The sequence below is a fragment of the Myxine glutinosa genome, chromosome 2, assembly GCF_964187855.1.
Source record: "Myxine glutinosa chromosome 2, kmMyxGlut1.1, whole genome shotgun sequence".
Lineage (NCBI taxonomy): Eukaryota > Metazoa > Chordata > Myxini > Myxiniformes > Myxinidae > Myxine > Myxine glutinosa.
Window position 1 is genome coordinate 225076279 of NC_136262.1, and position 25090 is coordinate 225101368.

General features: G+C 43.4%; 1 protein-coding gene across 4 annotated transcripts in view; it reads left to right on the forward strand.

Annotated features, from left to right (window-relative positions):
* NOP14 (NOP14 nucleolar protein) overlaps positions 1-21823 on the forward strand; it is a 59933-nt gene extending 38110 nt beyond the window's left edge. For all 4 annotated transcript variants that reach the window (XM_078772297.1, XM_078772296.1, XM_068106131.2 and 1 more), the window contains 7 exons: positions 12372-12473; positions 12901-13042; positions 13607-13766; positions 17463-17610; positions 20377-20492; positions 21166-21318; positions 21515-21823. In XM_078772297.1, the coding sequence (XP_078628423.1) occupies positions 12372-12473; positions 12901-13042; positions 13607-13766; positions 17463-17610; positions 20377-20492; positions 21166-21318; positions 21515-21614 (921 nt within the window). In that variant the 3' untranslated portion in view covers positions 21615-21823. The remainder of the gene's footprint in view (positions 1-12371; positions 12474-12900; positions 13043-13606; positions 13767-17462; positions 17611-20376; positions 20493-21165; positions 21319-21514) is intronic.
* The last annotated feature ends 3267 nt before the right edge of the window (positions 21824-25090 follow it).

A 25090-nucleotide genomic window follows, 5' to 3' on the forward strand; every position in this document is an offset into this window, starting at 1 on the left:
CTGTGAAACAGCCTCCTCCCCTGGGATCACCTTTGTGTCCCGGAGGTGCCCCCTATCTCGCCTACGCACCATCAGGTAGTCAACGGTTGTCGTCGACCCACCTGACGTGTATGTAACAAGCTTATTATCCTCTTTCTGGAACTGAGTATTACAAATTAACAAATCAGCTCCATCAGCAAACTCCAAAATCCTTTCACCTTCTCCATTTCTCGCACCATATCCGTAACCCCCATGAACTCCCTCAAAACCATCCATACTCCTTCCCACATGTCCATTTAGGTCTCCTCCTTCCACAACAACTTCCTCATCTTTCACGTTTTCCATCAGCTTCTCTATCGCACACCAGAACTTGTCCATCTCTTCATCGCTCCGACCAACCTGCGGAGCATATCCCGAGATGACGTTCACCAAGGGCTTTCCAATCATCATTTTCACCATCATCAACCTATCACCCACTCTCGTCACACTCACCACACTGTCTACAAACTCCTCAGAAAACAGGACACCAACACCATTCACGCCCTCCAAGCACCCTTGCCACACAAACTTGTATTTCTGTCCCTGCCTACCCTTCACCATTCTCACACCACTTCCCTTCCATCTCGTCTCTTGCACACAACATATGTCCACTCTTCTTCTGACCAATACTTCCACCACTTCTCCTGATCTCCCTGTCATTGTCCCTACATTCCATGTCCCAAACCTCAGAAACCAATCTCCACTTCGGGCTGTACCCTGCCCATATGTAGTTGTAATTGTCATGGTTATGTTTTTATGGCCGGATGCCCTTGCTGACGCCAACCCTCTTAGTCGCCTCTTCCGACACGCAGGGATACGGTGTACCTATTCTAAACCAGGGTACACACCGGGAATATCACAGAACAATCTATTATATAATACCGAGTCGGGTTTTTCTGAGCAAATCGTTTACATACTTGCAAATTGAATTCATGCCCAAAGTTTGGACAATACATCATCACCCACGTTATGGACCTTGACAAGTTTATATCCATTTGTTGATTCTCCCTTTTTTCTTCATGTTTTGGCCAATTTTAAAAGTGTGTACGTTACTGTATGGCTGCTATTCCTTTCCATGTCCAACCTGTCTTCAATGCTTGCGCGATTGCACATGAGAACATAAGACGTATTAAAAATAAACCTTTTTAGTGACAAATCGTTTTAATTTCACATGTCTATTGCTTGCGCGGTTTTTCTAAATCTGTAGTGCAGCCTGGCGAGAATACAAAAAGGTTTTATACACTGCCTCAACATTTTTCCCCTGTGATACTTCATTCCCACTTTTACCATTGCATTACCTTTGTATAATTCTGAGTGAATATTTTTCATACTTTGTACTTTTTGTCCATCTTGAGTGACAAAACGTTTTCATTTCACACGTTTATTGTTGTGTGTGGGTCATCCAACTCTGTTGTCTGGCCCAGCGAGATTGGATACACTGCTTCAAATCGAAACTCTCAATAAAACCTCTGACTATGGTTACCATGTGATCCCTCATTCCCTCTTTTACTACGGCCTTACCTTTAGATACTTCTGAGTGAGTATATTTATAGTTTGTACCTTTTGTGGCATGTTTTGTACACTCACTTTTTTCCCTTTAACTTGTATGTTTTAAACGTGGATTTTTCCATGTGTATTGCAAGTTTGATTGATTATACTGTTACGATCCTGGGATCTTCAACCGCCAACGAACTACCGGGTGGGTAGGCCGTTGAGAGGTCGCCGCATCCACGCATAATGTGCTGCCGGTCAGTGGTTTAAAAACCATACTGCCCTTCCGCTCCCAAGTTGTTCTCCCAAATTTGGCCGAGCGATGCCAAAGGGCAGTTTGGTTTTAACTAATGGCACCTTGTGAATCATCCTGCACCGCTTTTCAATTCCTCACGTATGGGTTTACATACCAAATTAACTACCACACTACTGTTACGTGGTCCTCCCGGTAACTACCTGGTCTTGGTGACTCCCGGACCGTGGGAGGACCCCGCCAGAAAGATATATGATCTATAGGTTTTCATAACGCAATCAATATGAATTCCAGTCAATAAGAAACCCCACACCAAGGATCCGGATTAATCAATAATATATTCCCCAATCAATCAACAACCATCAACAATCAATCACCAATATTACTAAGATGGCCATCTCATATATTCCCCCCCTTTCCCCACTCACGACCCCTCAATGGTCACTGTCCCTCACAATGTCTCTGGGCCCCTCCAGACCAAGGTGAAGGTCGACTTCTCCGCACACGGGCGGTTGAACAGACCCCTGGCTGACGTGCTCCAAACGTGCACGTCACATACCGGGAACAGCTGCTGCAGCGCACACCTCCTTGCAAAGCAAAGCGGGCAAAGCAAAGCGCGGCTCGCAAAGCGCGCGAGGCCCAAGGTGCGACCCGCACACGCCCTCGGAGGCGTCGAGGCGAACAGTGCCGGACGCTTGGTTCCTTCCAGGAAGCCCCGGCAACCTGACACGTAACAGGCAATCGCCCCGCGCAGGTAACTCCTCTCGCCAGACGGGCGTTTCAAACTCAGCGTTCTCAATGCTAATCAATATCGACACCGCTCGCGTCGGAGCTGGGCGAGGAAGAAGAAGATGGCCGCTTTCTGCCGGACCTCGTGTCTCTCTTTGCTTCTTCCGGTTCACTATCCCGTTTCCGGTCTCCTGTTATCCGGAGCCTCTCTAACCATTTAACCACAACAACCTTTAATAGAATAAACATTAATAAGCAATGACATGAATAGTAATTCACCTAAATCCGGGATCCGTAACACTCCCCCCCTTCAAGAAAGAAAGTTTGAACCCCGCGAAAACTTTCTGGGCCGGCCAACTTTGATAAACAAACCCGATACCCCAAATCATCAGTTCCCCCCGGGCACAATTATCGCATCTCAAAAATAAAGCAACAAACTTTCACCAAAACCCCCCAGAGATTCCAAGGTAATTCCCTCTAGACCAAGCGTCAACAACTTCTAGTTGCTCTTGGATGGAGGCCCAGCTGAGTACTCACTACATGGACGCCTTAAGGAATGTGGGGTTCACGGTTAGTCCGGGGAGGAAAGTTCATTACATGGACGCCTTTAAGAACGTGGAGTTCACGGTTAGTCCGTGCAGGAACGTTCCCTACCGGGACGCCTTTTAAGAACGTGGCGTTCACGGTTAGCCCGTGTAGGAGCCCAGGCTCGGCGGCTCCGCCGTATATAGAGTGCTTCAACTTCTCCGGACTCCTAACAGTTACGGTGGGACCCCTTGTCCCAGCAGTCACCTGACTGGCGGTCTCCTTCTCGGCCAGACCTCTGCCAATCATTCTTTCGGGAGATGCCGTAACTCTGGGAGCCTCCATAGTAATATCGGCTGCTGCCAACACCAAAACTACCGCCAAGTGGTCCTCTTCTGTAGACCTCTCGACGCCTACGAAATGCCTTCCCTACTGTTATGGTCCGACCCTCAAAATCCTTACCATTCCAATTTTTCTCTGCCTCCCTGGCGTCTTTTGTGCTTGCAAACGTGACAAAGCCGAACCCTCTTGACCGCTGCGTTTCCCTGTCTTTTACCACCCGCACTTCCACCAGCGGCCCATATCTGTTGAAGACAGAGGTCAGAACTTCTTCCTCTGTGTTGAAGTTCAGTCCCCCTACAAATAACTTGGCACTTTTGTCGCCATCCCGAGCTGGGGTGGTGTTATTTCCCCTGCGGTGCTCTTTACCCACCCTCGGGTTACCATAAATTTGCCCCCCGGCCAAATCATTCCCGATAATCACAGATACTCCCTCTCCAGGAAGCGTGGCTTGTAAACCGACGGTGACCGGTCCTGACACCAAATCGGATTCCAAATGGATAACATGAAGTGGGGCACTAACACAGCCACCGATCCCTTGTAACCGAACCCTATCACCAGTTGCGGTACTCTTTGACAATGGCAAAATGCCTTCAAGCATTAAGGATTGATGGGCTCCTGTGTCCCTCAATACCCTAACAGGTCTTGGGTTAGTCAAGTTTCCCTCGAGTGAGACCAACCCCTCATAAATAAATGGTTGGTAACTCTTCTGTGGGCAATTTCTTACGCTTGCCATCGCATTCGGAGTTGTAATAGTCGGACTCCGCTCTGGGGTTTCCCTTTTCATGAGGTAACAACTGGACATCAAGTGTCCAGGTTTCTTGCAAAAAGCGCAAGTAGGTCCGGAGGAAAAACTCGTGGTCTGCCTCGGGCTCCCCGAAAAATAAGTTTGTCCTGGGCCCGTCGCCCTCTGATTTCGAACAGTTCGGGTATCAGCGTTGTCCCCATAATCATCTCGAGGCCGCCGCCATGTATTGTCGTTCTCCGCACCTGCTGTTCCACAACTCCCCTGCGGAAATCTAGGCGAGGAGTTAGGTTCGTGGACCCCTATCCGGTGTGTTAAGGCATAATCATCTGCCATGGTGGCTGCGTCCCACAACTTCGGTACTTTCTTTTCCTGCAGGTACACTTTGATGTCCTCGTGGACACACTGTTGAAATTCCTCCACCAGGATCAAGTCACGCAATGCTTCGAAGTCGTTCCCGACTCCTTTTGACTCACACCACTGATCAAACATGTTTTCTTTCACTCTGGCAAACTCCACATGGGTCTCACTCTCCCTCTTCCTGGCATTCCTGAATTTTTGCCGGTAAGCTTCAGGAACCAACTCATCGGCTTTGAGGATGTGCTTCTTCAATACCTCATAATCTGCACATTGGTCCATTGGTAGCGCCGAATAAATCTCTTGAGCTTTACCCACCAGCACACTTTGCACTAGTATGGTCCAGGCCTCCTCCGGCCAGTTTAACTGTCGAGCCACTTTCTCAAAGTGTGGAAAAAATTTAGCGACTTCCTTTTCACTGAAGGATGGAACCAGCCTCACATGTCTGCCCACATCCCAGGTGTTCTGGCTAGGTGTCGGCCCAGTCAGCAAGGGTGGTACCTCTCCCCGTTCTCTCATTAACTCCAGCTCCTTGAATTTAATTTCTTGCTGAAGCTCCATGTCACGTTCCTTTAATTCCCTTTCCGCTTTTCCCTCCTCTGCTTCGAGTTCCCTTGCAGCTCTCCTCTCCTCTGCTTTTCTCCCTTCTAACCTTTCCTGGAGTTCTCGTTCCACTCTCCTTTCCTCTGCTTGTTTCTCTTCTCTCCTCTCTTCTGCTTTCCTTTCTTCTTCTGCTCTTTCCTTTTCTGCTTTCCTTTCTTCTTCTGCTAACCTTTCCTGGAGTTCTCATTCCACTCTCCTTTCCTCTGCTTGTTTCTCTTCTCTCCTCTCTTCTGCTTTCCTTTCCTCTTCTGTTCTTTCCTTTTCTGCTTTCCTTTCTTCTTCTTTTAACCTTTCCTGGAGTTCTCGTTCCACTCTCCTTTCCTCTGCTTGTTTCTTTTCTCTCCTCTCTTCTGCTTTCCTTTCTTCTTCTTTTAACCTTTCCTGGAGTTCTCGTTCCACTCTCCTTTCCTCTGCTTGTTTCTCTTCTCTCCTCTCTTCTGCTTTCCTTTCCTCTTCTTTGATCCGTTCCTGGCTCCGTAATTGCAACTCCAGTTTCCGGAGCTCAACGTCTTCTGGTTCTTCGGGTAGCCACTGCCAGGCTAACTCGTCCCATCTATCTATAATTCCAGTAATCTCTGTACGTCTGTACGTTTGTACGTCTGTACGTTTGTTTGTCTGTGACCGCTGTTTCTCGACAACCACGGGTCCGATATACTTTTAACTTGCCAGGTATATTGCTGGGGACCCGAGGATGTGCCTTTTCAAGGTTTCATATTAATCGGACAATTACTTACCGAGCTATGTCCAAAAAACGATTCAACCAATCAGAGAGCAGCGAACGATCGCGTGTGCCGAACGTGGAGGACACACTCTGCCTCGGATGGCACATTTGAGAGCGTATTCATTTATTTCACGTTTGCAAACTATGTTGGCGTTAAACTATGTTTTAAAACTAATAAAACCGAATTTGCGATTCATTCGCTTTCCTGCGCGTTTGTGCACGCGATGGCGATTTCTTTACCAAACTCCGGAAGCCGTTCGCTTTGGACCAAACCATTGCATGTAAATAGAGGGGGGGGGGGATTGTCACCGTACTCGCAAGCCGTTCGCTTTGGACCAAACCATTTCATGTAAATAGAGGGGGGGGATATAATTTTAGATATAGATATAGTACGGGCAATGCCCTAGTGTTCCTAATCCCACCATAGATTGTATCACCGTGGTCTGCAACTCTGCCTTCCTCAAATGAGTTCGGACCTCCAAGTTAAAATGTTTGGCCAATTTCAAGAGGTCCGACTTTAGTAACGCTCGGAACTGTGCCTCACTCGGGGTTACCGCAAAGTTCTGTGCCACAAACGCCATGGTGCCTATCGTTAACACCTGTTAACCTTCACCCAAGACTTTACCACAATTTCCCAAAAATTTACCAATTAATACTTAATTAATAAATTTTAATTAATAAAACTATTATTTTATTATTTTATACAATTTTATATCCCGGAATTCAATTGGACGAGCCCCCAATTCTGTTACGTGGTCCTCCCGGTAACTACCTGGTCTTGGTGACCCCCGGACCATGGGAGGACCCCGCCAGAAAGATATATGATCTATACGCTTTCGTAACGCAATCAATATGAATTCCAGTCAATAAGAAACCCCACACCAAGGATCCGGATTAATCAATAATATATTCCCCAATCAATCAACAACCATCAACAATCAATCACCAATATTACTAAGATGGCCATCTCATATATTCCCCCCCTTTCCCCACTCACGACCCCTCAATGGTCACTGTCCCTCACAATGTCTCTGGGCCCCTCCAGACCAAGGTGAAGGTCGACTTCTCCGCACACGGGCGGTTGAACGGACCCCTGGCTGACGTGCTCCAAACGTGCACGTCACGTACCGGGAACAGCTGCTGCAGCGCACACCTCCTTGCAAAGCAAAGCGGGCGAGGCCCAAGGTGCGACCCGTACACGGCCTCGGAGGCGTCAAGGCGAACAGTGCCGGACGCTTGGTTCCTTCCAGGAAGCCCCGGCAACCTGACACGTAACAGGCAATCACCCCGCGCAGGTAACTCCTCTCGCCAGACGGGTGTTTCAAACTCAGCGTTCTCAACGCTAATCAATATCGACACCGCTCGCGCCGGAGCTGGGCGAGGAAGAAGAAGATGGCCGCTTTCTGCCGGACCTCGTGTCTCTCTTTTCTTCTTCCGGTTCACTATCCCGTTTCCGGTCTCCTGTTATCCGGAGCCTCTCTAACCATTTAACCACAACAAACTTTAATAGAATAAACATTAATAAGCAATGACGTGAATAGTAATTCACCTAAATCCGGGATCCGTAACACTACAGAGAACCCTGTTCCCTCAGTGACCACAAAACAGGTTCTCATTAACAAATATTTATTCACAAGAAATAAGTAGGGGTGGGGTAAAAGGTAAAATAACATGACTGGTGAAACAAACTGAAACAAAAGAATAAATCGGTAACCCTCGTACCCACGATGCCAACGATGGACTTATTTATTTAATATTAAGGCTGCTCTCTCACATGGATCACATGACAGATAGAGGGAGAAGAAGGGTTACAAAATAACCTGGGAGAGCAGGGAGAGGGGCGAGGCCTTGCTTGCGCCCAGTTTTGGTACTGAGACTGCCAATGTGTGGCCTTGAGGTGCTTTGTCTGTCCCGCAATCTCCCGGGTTTGTCACCGCAGCAGACCACGAACAGCTGGAAACCATGCCGAGAATGTTGCAGGACCAGAGTGCCATGGGAATCTGACCTGGGTGCAGAGAGCAGGAGGTCTTGTGGATAGCAGGTCTGGGGAAAAGGACAAGTCCATGAGGCAGCTATGCACAGGGAAAAGGCCTGCAAGAGATGACCACCAGAAGTCAAGACCGTGAGCTTCTGCCCATCACATGTTTTATTGACTCCCCGTGGGGCGGGCCTCGGGCCGCTCATGGCACTCCTACTGGCCACTCTCCAGGGGGGGAATTACCTCCACCCTTTTGGAGTCTCTGACTCGTGGAAGCATCTCGATGCGTAAATCAGTCATGGAGGCCAAGTGGAAACTTTATTTGTCTTCATTTTAAAGGAAAACATAATGACAGATTACACGGGGAATTCATATGGAACACAATGTCAAGGTGGGGAAACGGGGCTTAGAAACAAACATTTGGAAATGAAGACAAAGGGATCTTTATGAGAACAAACTCGACCCGACTTGTTGTACACTTATTACATATGTTTCTGCTGAACATGTACAATGAAATAACTACCGTATTATAAACTATTCCCCTTTAACACCTTAAGCGATTCCCTTAATACTGTGCTGGTGGTGGTGGTGCTGGTGCTTTCTGGATTTTCTCATATAGTCAAGTCCTGGTGGGTGATGATGACTATAGCAGGATCACATTATCATTCCCAAATGACATGCTGTACTTGTGCATTTATTAGACTCGAGTTAATATTGTGCGGTCAATTCTCAATTCCTCTTTTGATTTTCAAAAAAAATAATTGGAATATTTGAGTTCAACAGGTAACATTTGCAATACAGTGATTGGATAAATTTGTAATATTTCGGGCGCCCTTTGTAAATCATTTTGTAGACCATAACTCAGTTAAAAACATCTGATTTTCTTCCACTCGTCTCTTTTCTCTCTCGTGCCTTCTCTCATATGACCGTTAATTTTTCAAGTGACCTTTTTATTGAGATCAAACGTAGCAGTGGGTTGACGTGTTTATAAGTCATCCATGCATTCGCATCAAATTCTGACTTTTTTTTTTTTCAGTAAAAATTTTTGTGCATTTTCAATGGTTGGAAAGAGGAATGCCACTTGTGGATATAGTCGAGTTTGCATGGCAAATGTTTGACAGCTGATATGTGTGCCAGTTTGTGTGCCAGCGATGGCTGTGTGCCAGTTGGTTAAAAAAAAAAAAAATTAATAATAATAATAATAGTGATTTTATATTACTATTGAATTAAATGATAAAATAATTTTAAAAATTAAAATAAAATTATTTTTTTTATATTATTTTTATTATTTAAAAAAAGTAATAATATAATAAAAGAAATAATAATAAAAATTTAAGTATTTTTAATAAAGTAATAATTAAAAATATTATAATAAAGTTGTAAATGCAGTGGAATTGCATCAAAGAAGTGTTTCAAAACCTCGTATAATTCTTCAATGCCTCGTCCTTAGAAGCCGGTGTCAGCATAAAATGTTTCTGTAGCCATCTCTTCAGGTGTAAGACTTGAATTATCACACACATCTTGCTCAACCAACCTGTTACATGATGAATATCGCAAACAAATGCACAGCCATACATTTATGGTGTTTGTGACACAATACTGCAGGCATTGATCATCGTTATATCTTCGCATGTACAATTGTGGATTTGTATACTAAATGAATAAATAGCACCGCAAAGCGGGCGTAACTCCTCAGCACATGCATGGTGGAAACCAATTTCAAGATGGCTGCCGTGGCGGCCATATTGAAAATCGCAGCACGCCCATTTTCGAAAGGAACCTTCCTCTGCTCAACCCCAACACACACTGCAAAAATGGATTTAATCGGACAAGTCATTCTGCTCGAAATTGACGGAAACCAAAAGTTGACGGACGCCTGGATGGCTGCCGTGGCGGCCATATTGAAAATCGCAGCGCACCCATTTTCGAAAGGAACCTTCCTCTACTCAACCCCAACACACACTGCAAAAATGGATTTAATCGGACAAACCGTTCTCCTTGAAATTGACGGAAACCAAAAGTTGACGGACGCCCGCCCGGACGACGCCCGTGACGACAATACCCCTTAGCCCAATTTGGGCTGAGGGGTGAAAAGCAGAGCGGTGTCTGCATGTACTTTTAATGTTTCTCCGGTAACCACTTTGCGATTCTTGGGCTGATCGATACCAATTTCCAGGGTATACTCAGGGGGCCCCGACAAAAGAACATTGCTTCAATCTTTTTCCCAGATTTCTCATAGTTGTTTATTTGGATTATTTCTCCATTGTGGCGGACCAATACCATCAATTTGCCCGGTAACTACTCCAAGACTGTGTGTGTGTGTGTGTGTGTGTGTGTGTGTGTGTGTGTGTGTGTGTGTGTGTGTGTGTGTGTGTGTGTTTTTTTATATATATATTCAGGAATGTGGAATTTATTGGTTTCATGCTCTAGCATTCGCCGTTTCTGCTTGCTCATGGCCTACCATCCGTGCATAGCACGGGTAACTCGCTAGTATGTGTGTGTGTGTGTGTGTGTGTGTGTGTGTGTGTGTGTGTGTGTGTGTGTGTGTGTGTATATATATATAGTCTGTCTTGTCTTGTCACTGAACTACTTTCTCAAACTTTTGTGAAATCGTACCAAACTTCTGGAATGCACATATCTCTCCTGTCGGTATGTCCTAAGGGTATTTTTTTTGAAAAATTTTCCAATTATTATTATTCTTTTTTTTCTTTGTAATTCTTTTGGGGAATTTTTTTTTCCCCAACTTCAATTGTTTATAAAAGGTAATATCACGTATATTACAAATACATTTGTGCAAAATAATTGTTTGAATCATGATTGGTTTAAACCATGACAAAACGTCAACTCGGGTACAGTCATTTATCTATACTAGGGCATTGCCCGTACTATATCTATATCTAAAATTATATCCCCCCATGAAATGGTTTGGTCCAAAGCGAACGGCTTGCGAGTACGGTGACAATCCCCCCCCTCTATTTACATGCAATGGTTTGGTCCAAAGCGAACGGCTTCCGGAGTTTGGTAAAGAAATCGCCATCGCGTGCACAAACGCGCAGGAAAGCGAATGAATCGCAAATTCGGTTTTATTAGTTTTAAAACATAGTTTAACGCCAACATAGTTTGCAAACGTGAAATAAATGAATACGCTCTCAAATGTGCCATCCGAGGCAGAGTGTGTCCTCCACGTTCGGCACACGCGATCGTTCGCTGCTCTCTGATTGGTTGAATCGTTTTTTGGACATAGCTCGGTAAGTAATTGTCCGATTAATATGAAACCTTGAAAAGGCACATCCTCGGGTCCCCAGCAATATACCTGGCAAGTTAAAAGTATATCGGACCCGTGGTTGTCGAGAAACAGCGGTCACAGACAAACGTACAGACGTACAAACGTACAGACGTACAAACAGAGATTACTGGAATTATAGATAGATATCGACACATCTGGGCAGTGTCTGTGTTGTGACTTAACGACTCCCTCAAACTTTTGTTTCCGTGGTTGTGAAGTGTATTTAATAACGTTGTGGTGGTTTTGAATTACTTGGTGGTGAGGTGTTTTGAATTACTTGGTGGTGAGGTGTTTTTAATTTCGTTGTGGTGAGATGTTTTAATTTCGTGGTGGTGAGGTGTTTTTATTAAGTGGTTTATGGCTGTGAGGTGTTTTTATTACGTGTTTGATGGCTGTGAGGTGTTTTTATTACGTGTTTGATGGCTGTGAGGTGTTTTTATTACATGTTTGATGGCTGTGAGGTGTTTTTATTACGTGTTTGATGGCTGTGAGGTGTTTTCAATTTCGTGGTGGTGAGGTGTTTTTAATTTCGTGGTGGTGAGGTGTTTTTATTAAGTGGTTTATGGCTGTGATGTGTTTTGAATTACTTGGTGGTGAGGTGTTTTGAATTACGTGGTGGTGAGGTGTTTTGAATTACGTGGTGGTGAGGTGTAATCGGCCCAAACTTCCAGTGTGCACCTACCCCTCCCATAGGTATGTGCTGAGGGGTTCTTTCTTGAAAAAAAGACATTGAACCTAAATCTTCAACCTAAATTGCCTATAAAAATGTAATATCACAAACGCAACAAATACATTTGTGCAAAATAATTGTTTGCGTTATGATTGGTGTAAATCATGACAACACAGCAACTCAGGTACAGTCATTATTCTCAACTAAAATAAGCCCGTTCCTCAGTAACGACAGCGAGCCGAGCCAAGCCAGTATATATATATATATATGTATGTATGTATACACACACATGTGATGGGAAACTCCTATTGTGCATGTGTGAGCCAAATTAGGAACAACTCCCTTTCATTCGAGGTCCCACGAGCAACACATTGCCCACCGAGAGTGGGCCGAGAAGGGCATTCCCACCCTCATACTCGTACTATATATTACCTCTCCACAAGCTCAGCTTAGAAACTTCCATTTTTTTTAAAATCATGCCTCTTTTCAAGTATTCATCTTGATCTATTATATTGAACAAAACCCTGTTATCAAATAAATGTTTTCTACTGGATGATTGTTTTCTATACCAAGCAAGAGTTTTTGTTTTGTTTTGTTGTGCCTGGTGGTTATCTATTGTGGTTGATGAATATTGTTTGCCATCTTTTATTTTGCAGTTGCTCTTCCTAAAGCTCATCTCTCTCATCTTCCCGACTTCGGATTTCCGGCACCCTGTTGTGACACCTGCCATGGTTTACATGAGCCAAGTTCTAACACAGGTTGTATATGATATATGAGGTCTTGCAGGTTTTGGAAAGATAGAATACTTGGGGTGGGGGAAGGGATGGTGAGAAATGGCTTGTACTCTATGCAGTCCTCATGCTTGATATGCCAGACCTGTACCAATTAGCATATGTTTGGATGCTATTGTCAAATTAATTTTTTGCTATTTTTATCCCTTCCGCACTCCCTTACCTTGTCATTGGGGGCCCTTTCTTCCCTTTTGGGAAATGTTTTAATTGAATGCTCAACTTTTGTTCCTGCACATGTATTTTTAATAATTTACTTACCCGCGACACTCTATCTGGTGCATGTGGGTTAGGTAGTTTTATTTTATTTTTAAAAATTTTCATAACTATTCTTCTCCGTTAATTTTATAGGCATAATTAATCCTGTGGGTTGAATCTGCTTTTGTGACTTTTGCAGTGCCCTGTTGAAAACCTGCGACAACTTTCCGTCGGTCTCTTTGTGTGCAACCTCTTTCTGGAGTTTGTGGCGCTTTCACATCGTCTCGTGCCAGAGCTTCTCACATTTCTACATGCTAGCCTTGCACAGGCCACTCCTCCAGGTCACTGCTATTCCCAATCATTGACTCAATGCTTTTAGGGGCCATCGTTATATTATCTATACAAAAAGGTGGGATTTTTGATTTCCGATCTGGCAATCTGCAGAGAATAAGCAACTGGGCATCTACCGAGAACATGTTGTTTAACACAACAATCAGCCGTATTCTCACTTTGTCCTTCCATAAGAACCAGTTGGCAAAACCCCCGTTTTGTTTCCATGGTCATCCTTTGGGATAAATTATAGTTGTATAAATCCTGCCAAATCTGCACTTTTGATGTGGGTGAAACTACAGCAGACTTACTGTACCTTAATAACAATATTTTTTAACACCAATTGAATTTTACTGAAAACAAATCGAACAAAACTGCATCAGTGGCGGTAGATTAAACATAATCAGGATTTGATGCCATAAATACTTAAAGGTATGAACAGGCCACTTGCCTAAAATATTGATTGTAATTACCTTTGAATAAACAAGACTCCTTTAATAAAATGGTACATTCAAACGATCATTTCAAGTAGTTTATTCATTTGTTCTGCACCCAAACATTTTCCATTGTTGCAGATTTCCGACCTCATACTCCCTGGCCTGCCAGTCGGAACTACGTGCTGCTTGTTGTAACAAACCAATCGACATTCGGCTCGTGGAGAAATCACCGACTGCCCCTTTCCGTCCTTAACACTGGGCCACAGGCAGATGACCCACTGGACTGCGATCATTTCCGGTACATTTGGGTTTTATTGGACCTTCATTCACTGGAATTTTATTTTGACACCAAACCTGTCCTTCACTTATTTTCTCATGTCATTAGAATTTTGAAATAGAATTGTGAAACTTTGCATGAATGGAATACTTTCAAGATTATGACTGATTCTGATGTACCATACTCTTTACAGAGTGTCAGTGCTGCAAAGCAGTTTCTTGGCAAGGGTTGTACTGGTTGGTTTGCCATTGCCTTCCCAGCAGTGATTATGGCAGGAATTTGGAATTTGTTCATGGTGCCGGTGATGGCTCACCTACTCTTCGCAAGGGACACTGTCGGGTCTTGAACGTCCACCAACTAATGCCGGCAGACAGATTGTTGCTCTTCGTTGCTCTTTAACGGCCTCTATTATCTCACCTTGTGGGGTCGGTCGGGGGAAGCTTGGCCCAAGTCTTTCACGAACTGGCCTGGCCAGGCCTGACATTCGCCTAGTTGGGGCAGGAATTTGGAATTTGGCCATGGTGCCGGTGATACTCACTGACTCTTTGCAAAGGACACCGTCGGATCTTTAACGTCCACCAACCCATGCTGGCAGACGGGACCCCAGGGTTGACGTCCATCCGAGGGATGGCACACACGTTGGTGAATCACACTGCCTGTGAAACACTGGGATGACAGTTTATAGCTGGGTCGAGATTTGAACCCAGTCTCGAAAGATTAGACATGAGTGTGTGTACCTCTAGGCCTTCCTGCTTGCCCGAAGATAATTATAGGAATGTGCAATACAGTTGAGTCTCATTATAGCTAACATATACATTCCTTGGACTGATCAATGTATTCAAAACTCGATACTCGGACCCCTAAGAAATCAAATAAATCCTACATTTCACCTTGTACACGGATTTTCCATAATCACATTTCAATGAACCACTGATAATGTAGTCTCAATTACTCCACAATAGATCTCCATCATTTGCATTAAAAAAAATTATTCGTTCATTATATTAAGTTGAACTTTGATCGGGCTTTATGCAAAATATTATAAACACTCGTAAAACCAACATTTGTTCCAATTTGACAAATATATATTGTTTGCAGAGATCCACGTCTCACAGTGGAACTTGTACATAAATGAGATGCACGACAACACCATAATTAGACATCAGCATAACATTAGCAGACAATGTCTACTAATTTTTGTCGACAACTACTAATATCATGTCTACAACTATTAATTGTCTACAACTAAATGTCTACAACTACTACTATCATCAGCATAACATCTACAATTTTTTGTCAAACCTCGACTCTGATTCTGCAACTGGACCAGATGGCATCAGCCCACGGGTCCTAAAATCCTGCTCTGCCGCTCTATCTCACCCTCTCTCTGTTCTTTTCACCCTCTCTTTTGCTCAACGTCATCTGCCAGCATCTTGGAAATCAGCAAACATTACCGCTTTACACAAAAAAGGTGCAAAAACAGATCCTTGCAACTACAGACCAATCAGTCTGCTCCCAATTATCAGCAAAGTCATGGAATCCATCATTGCTTCGGATCTCAAATCCTTCCTCTTCTCCAATGGCTTGATCTCTGATCATCAATTTGGATTCAGACCAGGCCATTCTACTCTGGACATGCTGCTTCTGCTGTCTCAACAATGGATGGAGGTCCTCAATGCCAAACAGGAAATCAGAGCTGTCTCACTTGACATATCACGTGCCTTCGATACGGTCTGGCACCCAGCTCTGCTCGCCAAACTCTCCTCCTATGGTATCCATGGAAATCTCCACTCATGGCTTGCGGACTTCCTCTCTGGTCGTAGGCAACGTGTGGCCCTGAATGGATTTCTCTCATCTCCCCTTCCTGTTCTGGCTGGAGTTCCCCAAGGTAGTGTTCTGGGCCCTGTGCTATTTCTGGTCTTCATCAATGATCTCTCCGACTCGCTGGAAAATCCTCTCTATCTCTTTGCTGATGACTCCACTCTCTGCCGCTCCATTTCTCATCCCTCAGATTGGCAGTCTGCAGACCTGGACAAAATCACAGACTGGTCAAACAAGTGGAACATGTCTTTCAATCCTGACAAATCCCACACTCTTACTATGTCTCTCCGAAAAGACCGACTGGAAAACCCTCCCATCTACTTTCTCAACAATCCTCTCCAAGAAGTTCTGTCGCTCAAGCTTTTGGGTCTCACTATCTGCCATGATCTTTCTTGGGATAACCACATTTCCAAGCTGGCCTCCAAAGCCAGTCGCCGACTGGGCATCCTCCGTCGTGCGAAGTCCTTCCTTGACACACCTGAGCTCCTCACCACATACAAGGCTTTCATCCGCAGCTCAATGGAATACTGTTCCCCCCTCTGGGCCGGTGCTCCTGCCTCACCCCTAGCTCGGCTTCACGCTGTTGAAACCAAAGCTTTCAGAATCATTGGAATCTCCTGCGATGAAGCTAACTCCGAGGGCCTTTCACTCACTCACCTCAGGCAGGTTGGTGGTTTTTCTGTCTTTTACCGGCTCCTCTCCGGCCTTGCTCCCCCAGCTCTCTCTGTGCTCTGTCCCCCTAATATTCCTACAGGTCGCACAAGATCTGCCAGCGACCCTCTTATGGTTAAACTGCCAAAATCTAGGCTCTCTGCTCACCTTCACTCTTTCATTCCCCTTTTCTCCCGCCTCTGGAACAAACTCCCCCACTCCCTTCAATCCCACTCCACCCTCCAGGTCTTTAAAACAGCTGTTCACCACCATCTCTTATCTTCCCCCATCCAAAACCTTGATCTTTTCTACCCCCGCTAATTCACCCCAGATACACTTTTTTTGAAATTCCAACTTCTTTCCTGGAAGTCCTTGCAGTGTTGATATGTTTTATACATCTCCCACCTCCCCCCAAGCCCTCCCTCTCCCACATTTCTCTCGATGTCCTTGCTCTCAAATGTTGTGTTTGTGTCCTTCCCCCTCTCTCCCCATCTTGTGTTCCGCTCCCCTTATTTTGTGTTTTATGTGTCGGTTGACTTTTTATGTGATTAATGTTAGCTCTTTCACGAGCCTCGATCTTGTATACAAAAAAAAAAAAAAGTACAAATTCATATGCAGTATTGACGTTTGAAAACCACATATTGGACAATTTTTTTAATTTAACTTGTTTGAGAATGTGAAGCAGGAGGTGGGGTGATGAGGGTTTCCCACATTGTCTGCCAAGAAGCAGAAATCACTAACTTACAGGAGAATGGAGCAAAAGATCAATTGTAGACATTACACACTCTATACTCTTGCCACGGGGTAGGCTCAGGTTCCTCCCCCACATTACACAACTGGTGTGGTGGTGGCTTCTTGATGAGGACATTGCATTGACATCCCACAAGTTTGTGCTTCAATTTCAGCCGAAATCAGCAGTTTTATGGGTTTGGGATTTCAAATTTTAGAACCTGAACAGCTATTGGTGGAATTTCTGTGCCACTGTTGGATTGTTGGTTAAAAAAAATACAGGGGGCTCACTAATTACCTTCTGAGAGGGGGTAATTATCCTGTACACTGATTCATTAATTGCAGAGGCAATTTGAGATTGACATGAAAGTGCTGCCCTCTGCATCCTCTTGCAAATTTGAAAAGTATTGATTAGATGTTTTCTTTGCAGCACTTTACAATGTGATGTTAGATCTTTTTAAAATCAATTTAGCGTTTGCTGAAATGTATACATTATTGTAATATTCTTTCATGCAGGATATCTGCCTTGGCCCTAACTCTGGAGCTTATCCGTGACTGTGTGAAACTCTACAATGGCGTTCCTGCCTTCCCCGAGATTTTCCGTCCAATCGAGGAGCTTCTCAGCCAGCACCTGAAATTGAACAATTACCCGACACCTATCCAGGTGAGAGCATAAAGGATTATTTTTAACGTAGGGTTTTCTCTATTCTGTTTTTTTAATGCCATGTTAGGCTCGTGGAGGAGCTGGAACATTGAACGGATCAGCACGTAACAGAACAAAAGGAACAGTATAAAAAGGGGGCAAAATGCACCAACACCAGGAATGAATGACAGAGGAAGACTTTGAGAATAAAGTGATGTGGGGAAGAACGACGGCTAGAGGAGGTCATGGAGGATGGACAAGATGGAGGGCAGCCACAAGTTATATGGAAGGAAAAACTCGAAACTTGGAAATAGATGGGCTTGAGGAGGGTTAAAGTGGAGTGCAAAGATCATGGTTTTGGATTGGGGACAGTCTGAGATGGTAGGAGAACACCTGTCTTGAAAACCTGGAGGTAAGAATGAGATTGAAGAGAATGTGCAAGGTAGTTCCACAGGTGGGAAAAAGAGGAATAAATGAGTGAGCAGTGGCTCTGGATTGAGGTAGTTTCACTTGGAGGGGTTGCTGGTGGACCACGTGCTTCCTGCAGATACCTGGGGGGATAAAGCACAGAGAGGGCAGAGGATGCAAGACCAGAAATGAGACGGAGAAGACAGAGACCACCAACCTGTCGGCAATGGCGAAGTGATAGGCAACAAAAAAGAGGAAGAAATGAGTGGATTCTCAAATCTACGGTGACGGTTCAAGCCTCGTCAGGAGTCGTCACAAGACTTCTGATAATTTAGCACTTCCTCTTGTGTGCAGTATATGCCTGGTGGTTTGTATCATCGTTATGGAGGTTAAACTCTTCCTTGTTGATGCAAAGTCTGTTTGTTTATGTGGTTGATATTTTCAATCACCTGAATTGATGAAGGTGTCTTTCTATACAAGTGAAGTTTTGAAATAAAATAAATTGATAAGGCGTGTGAGTTGTGAGGCATATGTCAGTTGCAGGCATGTCATTGCGTTGTCTCCACTATCAAGTTCGGAACTACTTTGTGCCGCATTTATAATATCCCCACTCGCCACAATTTCATACAACCTATTTCTGAATGAAAGAGCCCCATCGCACCTGCCTTGTGTGCAATACTCGTGAAGTTCACTTTGCACACCCAGTAAAGTCCAGCTGGGCCGTAGAAGGTGTAGTTGATTCCTCATTCACAAAAGTCACCTAACTAACGAAAGACGCATGGAAATGTATGGTGGCTCACGTACCATGATTTGGAGAGCACACCAATACAGTGCCGCCCACCCCCTGAGCTCTCAGAAGTGTTGTTGTTTTTTGGAAGAAGGGGGGGCGGGGGGAGGTGGTGGCTTTTTTAATCCTTAAAATATTTAGTGGCCATAAGTACAGCAGCTACTGCTTTCTTCTTCTCTTTTTCCTGGTCTAAAAAACGTTGCTTAACTTTGCAACCAAACATGTTATAGAGATGTGATGTACATACTCTTTTTATCAGGGATTATTGATAAAGTCATACATCTTGATGTTTGGCTGTTATTAGAAACAAAGGAAATGTGAATGACCTAATGATGTTTGTTTTGGGCTTCTGGTGTGCTATGTAGGAACAGAGAGCTTGCTCCCAGCTCTGCCATATGATCTAGCATGAAGTAGTTACAGGCAAACTACTGGAGACCAGACAGTAGACAATGGTTAGATGGACGGAGATTATGGACAAAATTTGGTGGACAGGTTCGATGTGCGTGAAGGGCAAATTGATTAGATTTTGCTGATCTGGATACAAGAATATCGAGTGATTCTTCACCATTGAGAGATAGGGCCAAAAATGATATATAGCACAATATCTTAAAACAATTTTGAACGGATTCGGACAAAACTTGGTCGAAGAGTTGGTTAAATGACAATAACAAGCAGATTCGATTTTGGTTCAAGTCAGTATCCAGATTTGGCCTATCAGAGTAATATGAAATGTAAACTGGTCAGCCTGGCGGAGGTATGCTCTCTACCGAGTGCCGATCTAGTTACCCTCGCCTGAGGAGAGGGTATTGCATTTGAGTCCGTTTGTTTGTCTGTTTGTCCGCACAGAATAAATACGATTTTCTCTGCAGCCATTGGTCCGATTAACAGGAAAATTTTCACCATAGGTGCATCTCCACCTGTATAATTTTTAAATTATAATTATGACCGTCATACCTCACGTGGTATGGCCGCCATCTTGTAAAAACCGAAAAAATGTGTCTCCGCAATATCTCCAAAAGCGCTGCAAATAAAAATTTGAGACACGGCTCATTATAAAGAACTCTCCATGGGGAATAAAATATGTTGATGATGATGTCATAATTCGACAAGTACAAAACTTCATCCGATCAAGATGAAATTTATTGAGCATCATCAAGGGATAAATTGTTGGAGAAAAAAAAAAACGACGACGTTATTGGTCACATGGTTCGGCCGCCATATTTGTTTTAACACGAAAGCCATTAAAAAAACACCGAAAACACGTCCTGGCGAATGTCTGCAATCTCTGATTGCTCTTTCTTGTTCTTATGTGTAATGTGAAGGAGCGAAAAAGAGCAATCGCTAATATTTCCTTTACATGGTTTTACTGGTTAATGAAATATCACGAATTGACAAATGTAATTAATAAGTGACTCCACTGTATGCTTGTTCTCGAAATAAAAATATTCTCGTACCATTTTCTTTCAATGTATTTCAATTTTGCATTTTGATAATTTATAAATTCTAGGTTTCTTAATTTTTTTTAACAGTTTGTACTTTTAATGTCACAAAGCAAAAGTGTGTCTAACTTTCTGATCACTATGGCCTCACAGGAGCTGGCAGAAGTTGTGCGTCACTCTCTCACGACTCCGTGCACTCTAATACCTATGGTGTACCAGAAGCAGAAGCCGACGCCCATCCAGATGTTCTGTCCCAAAGTGCAGCAAGTGTAGGCATTGGCACTTTGGCGTTTTTTTTGCAACTTCTTTCACCGATTTCTTGTTTTTTATGCCTCCACAGACAAAGGCACCGGATGCATTATGTTTTCGGGTTGTCTGTCCGGCAATGTGTACTGTGTACGTGTGTGTAGCCGATTTTCGTTATCACGATAACTGGTGAACCGCTGAAGGGATTTTGACCAATCTTGGTACAAGTATGTACATTGATGCAAAGATGAACCGAGTAGATTTTGGTTTCAAAAGGTCAAAGGTTGATGGTCGTGTAACCTTTAATTTAAAATATTTGTTGCCACAATAACTTGTGAACTACTGAAGATATTTCAACCAAACTTGGCACAAGTGTACTCTACGATACAAAGATGAACTGTTTAAATTTTGGGTTCAACAGGTCAACAGGTCATGTGTCCTTTGAAAATCGTTTTGCAGATCATAACTCGAGTTAGAAGCATCTAATGTTTTCTCTTTTCTCTCTTGCACCCTTTCTCTCCTGTGATCTTTAATTGAGATACAACATACCAGTGTGTTTATATCTAAGGTGGGCGGAATCATGAAGATTCTTTGATTGTAAAGGGCAGCCTTGTCGTTGAACCAGAGTTTTTATTTCCAAACCCAGACTTTAATTATTTTTGAGCAATGCTCTTTTTTCCTCACCTTTCGCCGCAGTTACGAGTCTGGCCATAAGAAGAATGTCAGTCGTAAGGAGGAGCTGAAGCAGCTCCAGCGGCATCATCGAAGGGAGTTAAAGGGTGCTGTCAGAGAACTGCGAAAGGACAACCAGTTCCTCGCTCGACAGCAGCTGGCTGAGCAGCTAGAAAGGTGAGCAGTTCACTTCTCAGGTCACTCGTAGTTTTATTTTTGTACTGATAAATGAAAAAGGAAAGATGCCTTTTATGGCATTATTTATTTGATAGTTGAAAGGAAGTGGTGAGTGGGGAAAAAACAAGTAATAAAGGAAATTATTATGAAAAGTATTTTGTCAAACATCTTGCTTCTACATACCTGTCTGTCATAGGGATGCTGAGAGGAGGAGGAAGGTGAAGGAGATACGGCACTTGTTGTCAACACAGGAAGGGGAATATAAAGCCATGAAAAAGAAGGTTATTAATTTTTGAGTTGTGCAAAGTCATTTTGTAAATAAAAATATTCCCTCTTCTGATTAAGTTCTTTATACACAGTTTTGAAAAGAAGGTATCCATGCATTGTAGAAATTCTTGAAAGTTTTTGCCAGCACAAGGTGCAGAATGATAATTTGATCGCTCTGGTCGTAATTGTTCTTTGAATAAATAAAATTTTACCTGTGATGTGTCATGGGTCTAGAAGAGCTCTGCGTGGTTGTTGTTGGGGTGGTCTATTTTTTAAATGTGCACCCATTGATCAGATAGCTGCCCAACCCCACCCACATTTGGTGCTTGACTCTTCCCACCGTGGCACCCAGACAAAATATGGCCGCCATCTTTGTTTTCTGGTGGGCCTAAGACATCAGGCCTGTCGTCCTTTGATGATTATACACTGCCTGGGTTTGTTGCATCAGACTTTTATTGATTTTGTTTGGGTCAAGTGTTACTCACAATGAGGGACCCCAAAAAAGCTATCCCCAAAAATATAATTGATGTTGAATAAAAATTATTAGTAAGGTTTAATGAATAATGTTACGTAATTTTTGAATGGCCCCATATTGGAATTAAACGATCCGTGACCGTGTGACAAATGGGCTCGTTCTGATTTAACTATGATGGAGGGTGACATGGATGAGAGGTGTCGAGTTGATCTATTAATTGCGCATCAATAGGCCATAAGCCAAATTGATGTTTCTTTCAAGCTTGTTACACCCATTGCGCCTCTACTTGAAATATAGGTTTTTCTAAGCCATCGGCTATGCTCAGCATGAAAAAGTAGTTTCACATGTGAGATTTCATTTCAAAGACACATTTATTGGCATCTCCCATCGGCACTCTGAAAATCGCGCTAGTTTTTGAGCTGCATTATCCGATGCACACAACCAATCAGAAGCCTTCAAATCGTCCGTGGATGAATATGTTAATGGCCTCCATGGAAGGCGAGTGTCGGGGGCAATGCCAGGATAAATTACAGGTGTTTGATCCATTTTTGTACCAAAAACGCCAGTACTTTAGTGCCGTTCAAAGAGAATAGTTGGGCACGAGTGAAAGAGTACGCTTTGAAGTGGTTCAGGCGAGATGGTGCTGAAGGAATGATCGCCCACGGTGAGAAACGTCAATGAGAAGGTAAGAAAATAGTCAGAAGAAGCCAAACTAAAATTTGTTTTCGTTCAACAGAAATCTGTGGAGCTAATGGAGTTTCATAATAAAAAGTTAAAATGGACCTTCTGAAACAGTTCCTACAACAATGTAGTTACCAGTTTGGCGTTTTCTCAATTTTGTGCGAGTCCGGTCAATAATTCAGGGGAATTTCCGCACTGATCACATGCATAATTGAAGAGAAATCCTTTTAAACAAAAACAGATCCAATTTGAATGAAGTGAAGGTAGGCCTGTGAATCAGGCTCCTGCCGGTAGGTATGCAGGTATATGTAGCCTGGGAATTGAAATAACCAAACTGTATGGGAGAAGAAAAAAAATTCTGGTTCCCATCACCAAGTAAGGAATACTTGCAGGTGTTTTACACCTCGCCAACAACGTCTCCCGAGGCATTGTGTGTGTGAGTGTGTGTGTGTGTGTGTGTGTATGTGTGTGTGTGTGTGTGTGTGTGTGTGTGTGTGTGTGTGTGTGTGCGTGTGTGTGTGTGTGTGTGTGTGTGTGTGTGTGTGTGTGTGTGTGTGTGTGTGTGGTGCACTTGTGCTGGCGTTGAAAACCACTTTTTGCACTTGTGTTAGTGTTGAATAACCACTTGCCTCACTTGTGTTGGTGTTGCAAAACCACTTTTCGCACTTGTGTTCGTGTCGTTTAACCACTTGTCTCACTTGTGCCACTTTTGAAAACCACTTTCCGCACTTGTGTTAGTATTGCAAAACCACTTGTCTCACTTGTGCCACTTTTGAAACCACTTGTCTCACTTGTGCCAGTGTTGAATAACCACTTTACACCCTCGTGCTCGTGTTGAAAACCACTTGATGCTCCTTTTAGCGTTCAAAATTACTTTTAGCACTTGTGTTGGTGAAGGAAACCACTTTTCGCACTTGTGTTGGTGTCGGAAACCACTTTTCGCACTTGTGTTGGTGTCGGAAACCACTTTTCGCACTTGTATTCGTGTGGAAAAACCACTTTTTGCACTTGTATTCGTGTGGAAAAACCACTTTTCGCACTTGTATTAGTGTTGAAAAACCACTTTTTGCACTTGTGTTAGTGTGGAAAAACCACTTTTGGCACTTGTGATAGTGTGGAAAAACCACTTTTCGCACTTGTGTTGGTGTCGGAAACCACTTTTCGCACTTGTGTTGGGGCAGGAAACCACTTTTGCACTTGTATTAGTGTGGAAAAAACACTTTTTGCACTTGTGTTAGTGTGGAAAAAACACTTTTCGCACTTGTATTAGTGTGGAAAAAACACTTTTTGCACTTGTGATAGTGTGGAAAAACCACTTTTCGCACTTGTGTTAGTGTTGAAAAACCACTTTTCGCACTTGTGTTGGTGCAGGAAACCACTTTTGCACTTGTATTAGTGTGGAAAAAACACTTTTTGCACTAGTGTTAGTGTTGAAAAACCACTTTTCGCACTTGTGTTAGTGTTGAAAAACCACTTTTCGCACTTGTGTTGGTGCAGGAAACCACTTTTGCACTTCTATTAGTGTGGAAAAAACACTTTTTGCACTTGTGATAGTGTTGAAAAAACTACTTTTCGCACTTGTGTTGGTGCAGGAAACCACTTTTCGCACTTGTGTTGGTGCAGGAAACCACTTTTGCACTTGTGTTAGTGTTGAAAACCCACTTTTCGCACTTGTGTTAGTGTTGAAAAACCACTTTTCGCACTTGTGTTAGTGTTGAAAAACCACTTTTCGCACTTGTATTAGTGTGGAAAAACCACTTTTTGCACTTGTGATAGTGTTGAAAAACCACTTTTCGCACTTGTGTTAGTGTTGAAAAACCACTTTTCGCACTTGTGTTGGTGCAGGAAACCACTTTTGCACTTGTATTAGTGTGGAAAAAACACTTTTTGCACTTGTGATAGTGTTGAAAAACCACTTTTCGCACTTGTGTTAGTGTTGAAAAACCACTTTTCGCACTTGTGTTGGTGCAGGAAACCACTTTTGCACTTCTATTAGTGTGGAAAAAACACTTTTTGCACTTGTATTAGTGTGGAAAAAACACTTTTCGCACTGGTGTTGGTGCAGGAAACCACTTTTGCACTTATATTAGTGTGGGAAAAACACTTTTCGCACTTGTATTAGTGTGGAAAAACTACTTTTCGCACTTGTGTTGGTGCAGGAAACCACTTTTGCACTTGTATTAGTGTGGAAAAACCACTTTTCGCACTTGTGTTAGTGTTGAAAAACCACTTTTCGCACTTGTGTTAGTGTTGAAAAACCACTTTTCACACTTGTGTTGGTGCAGGACACCACTTTTGCACTTGTATTAGTGTGGACAAAACACTTTTCGCACTTGTATTAGTGTGGAA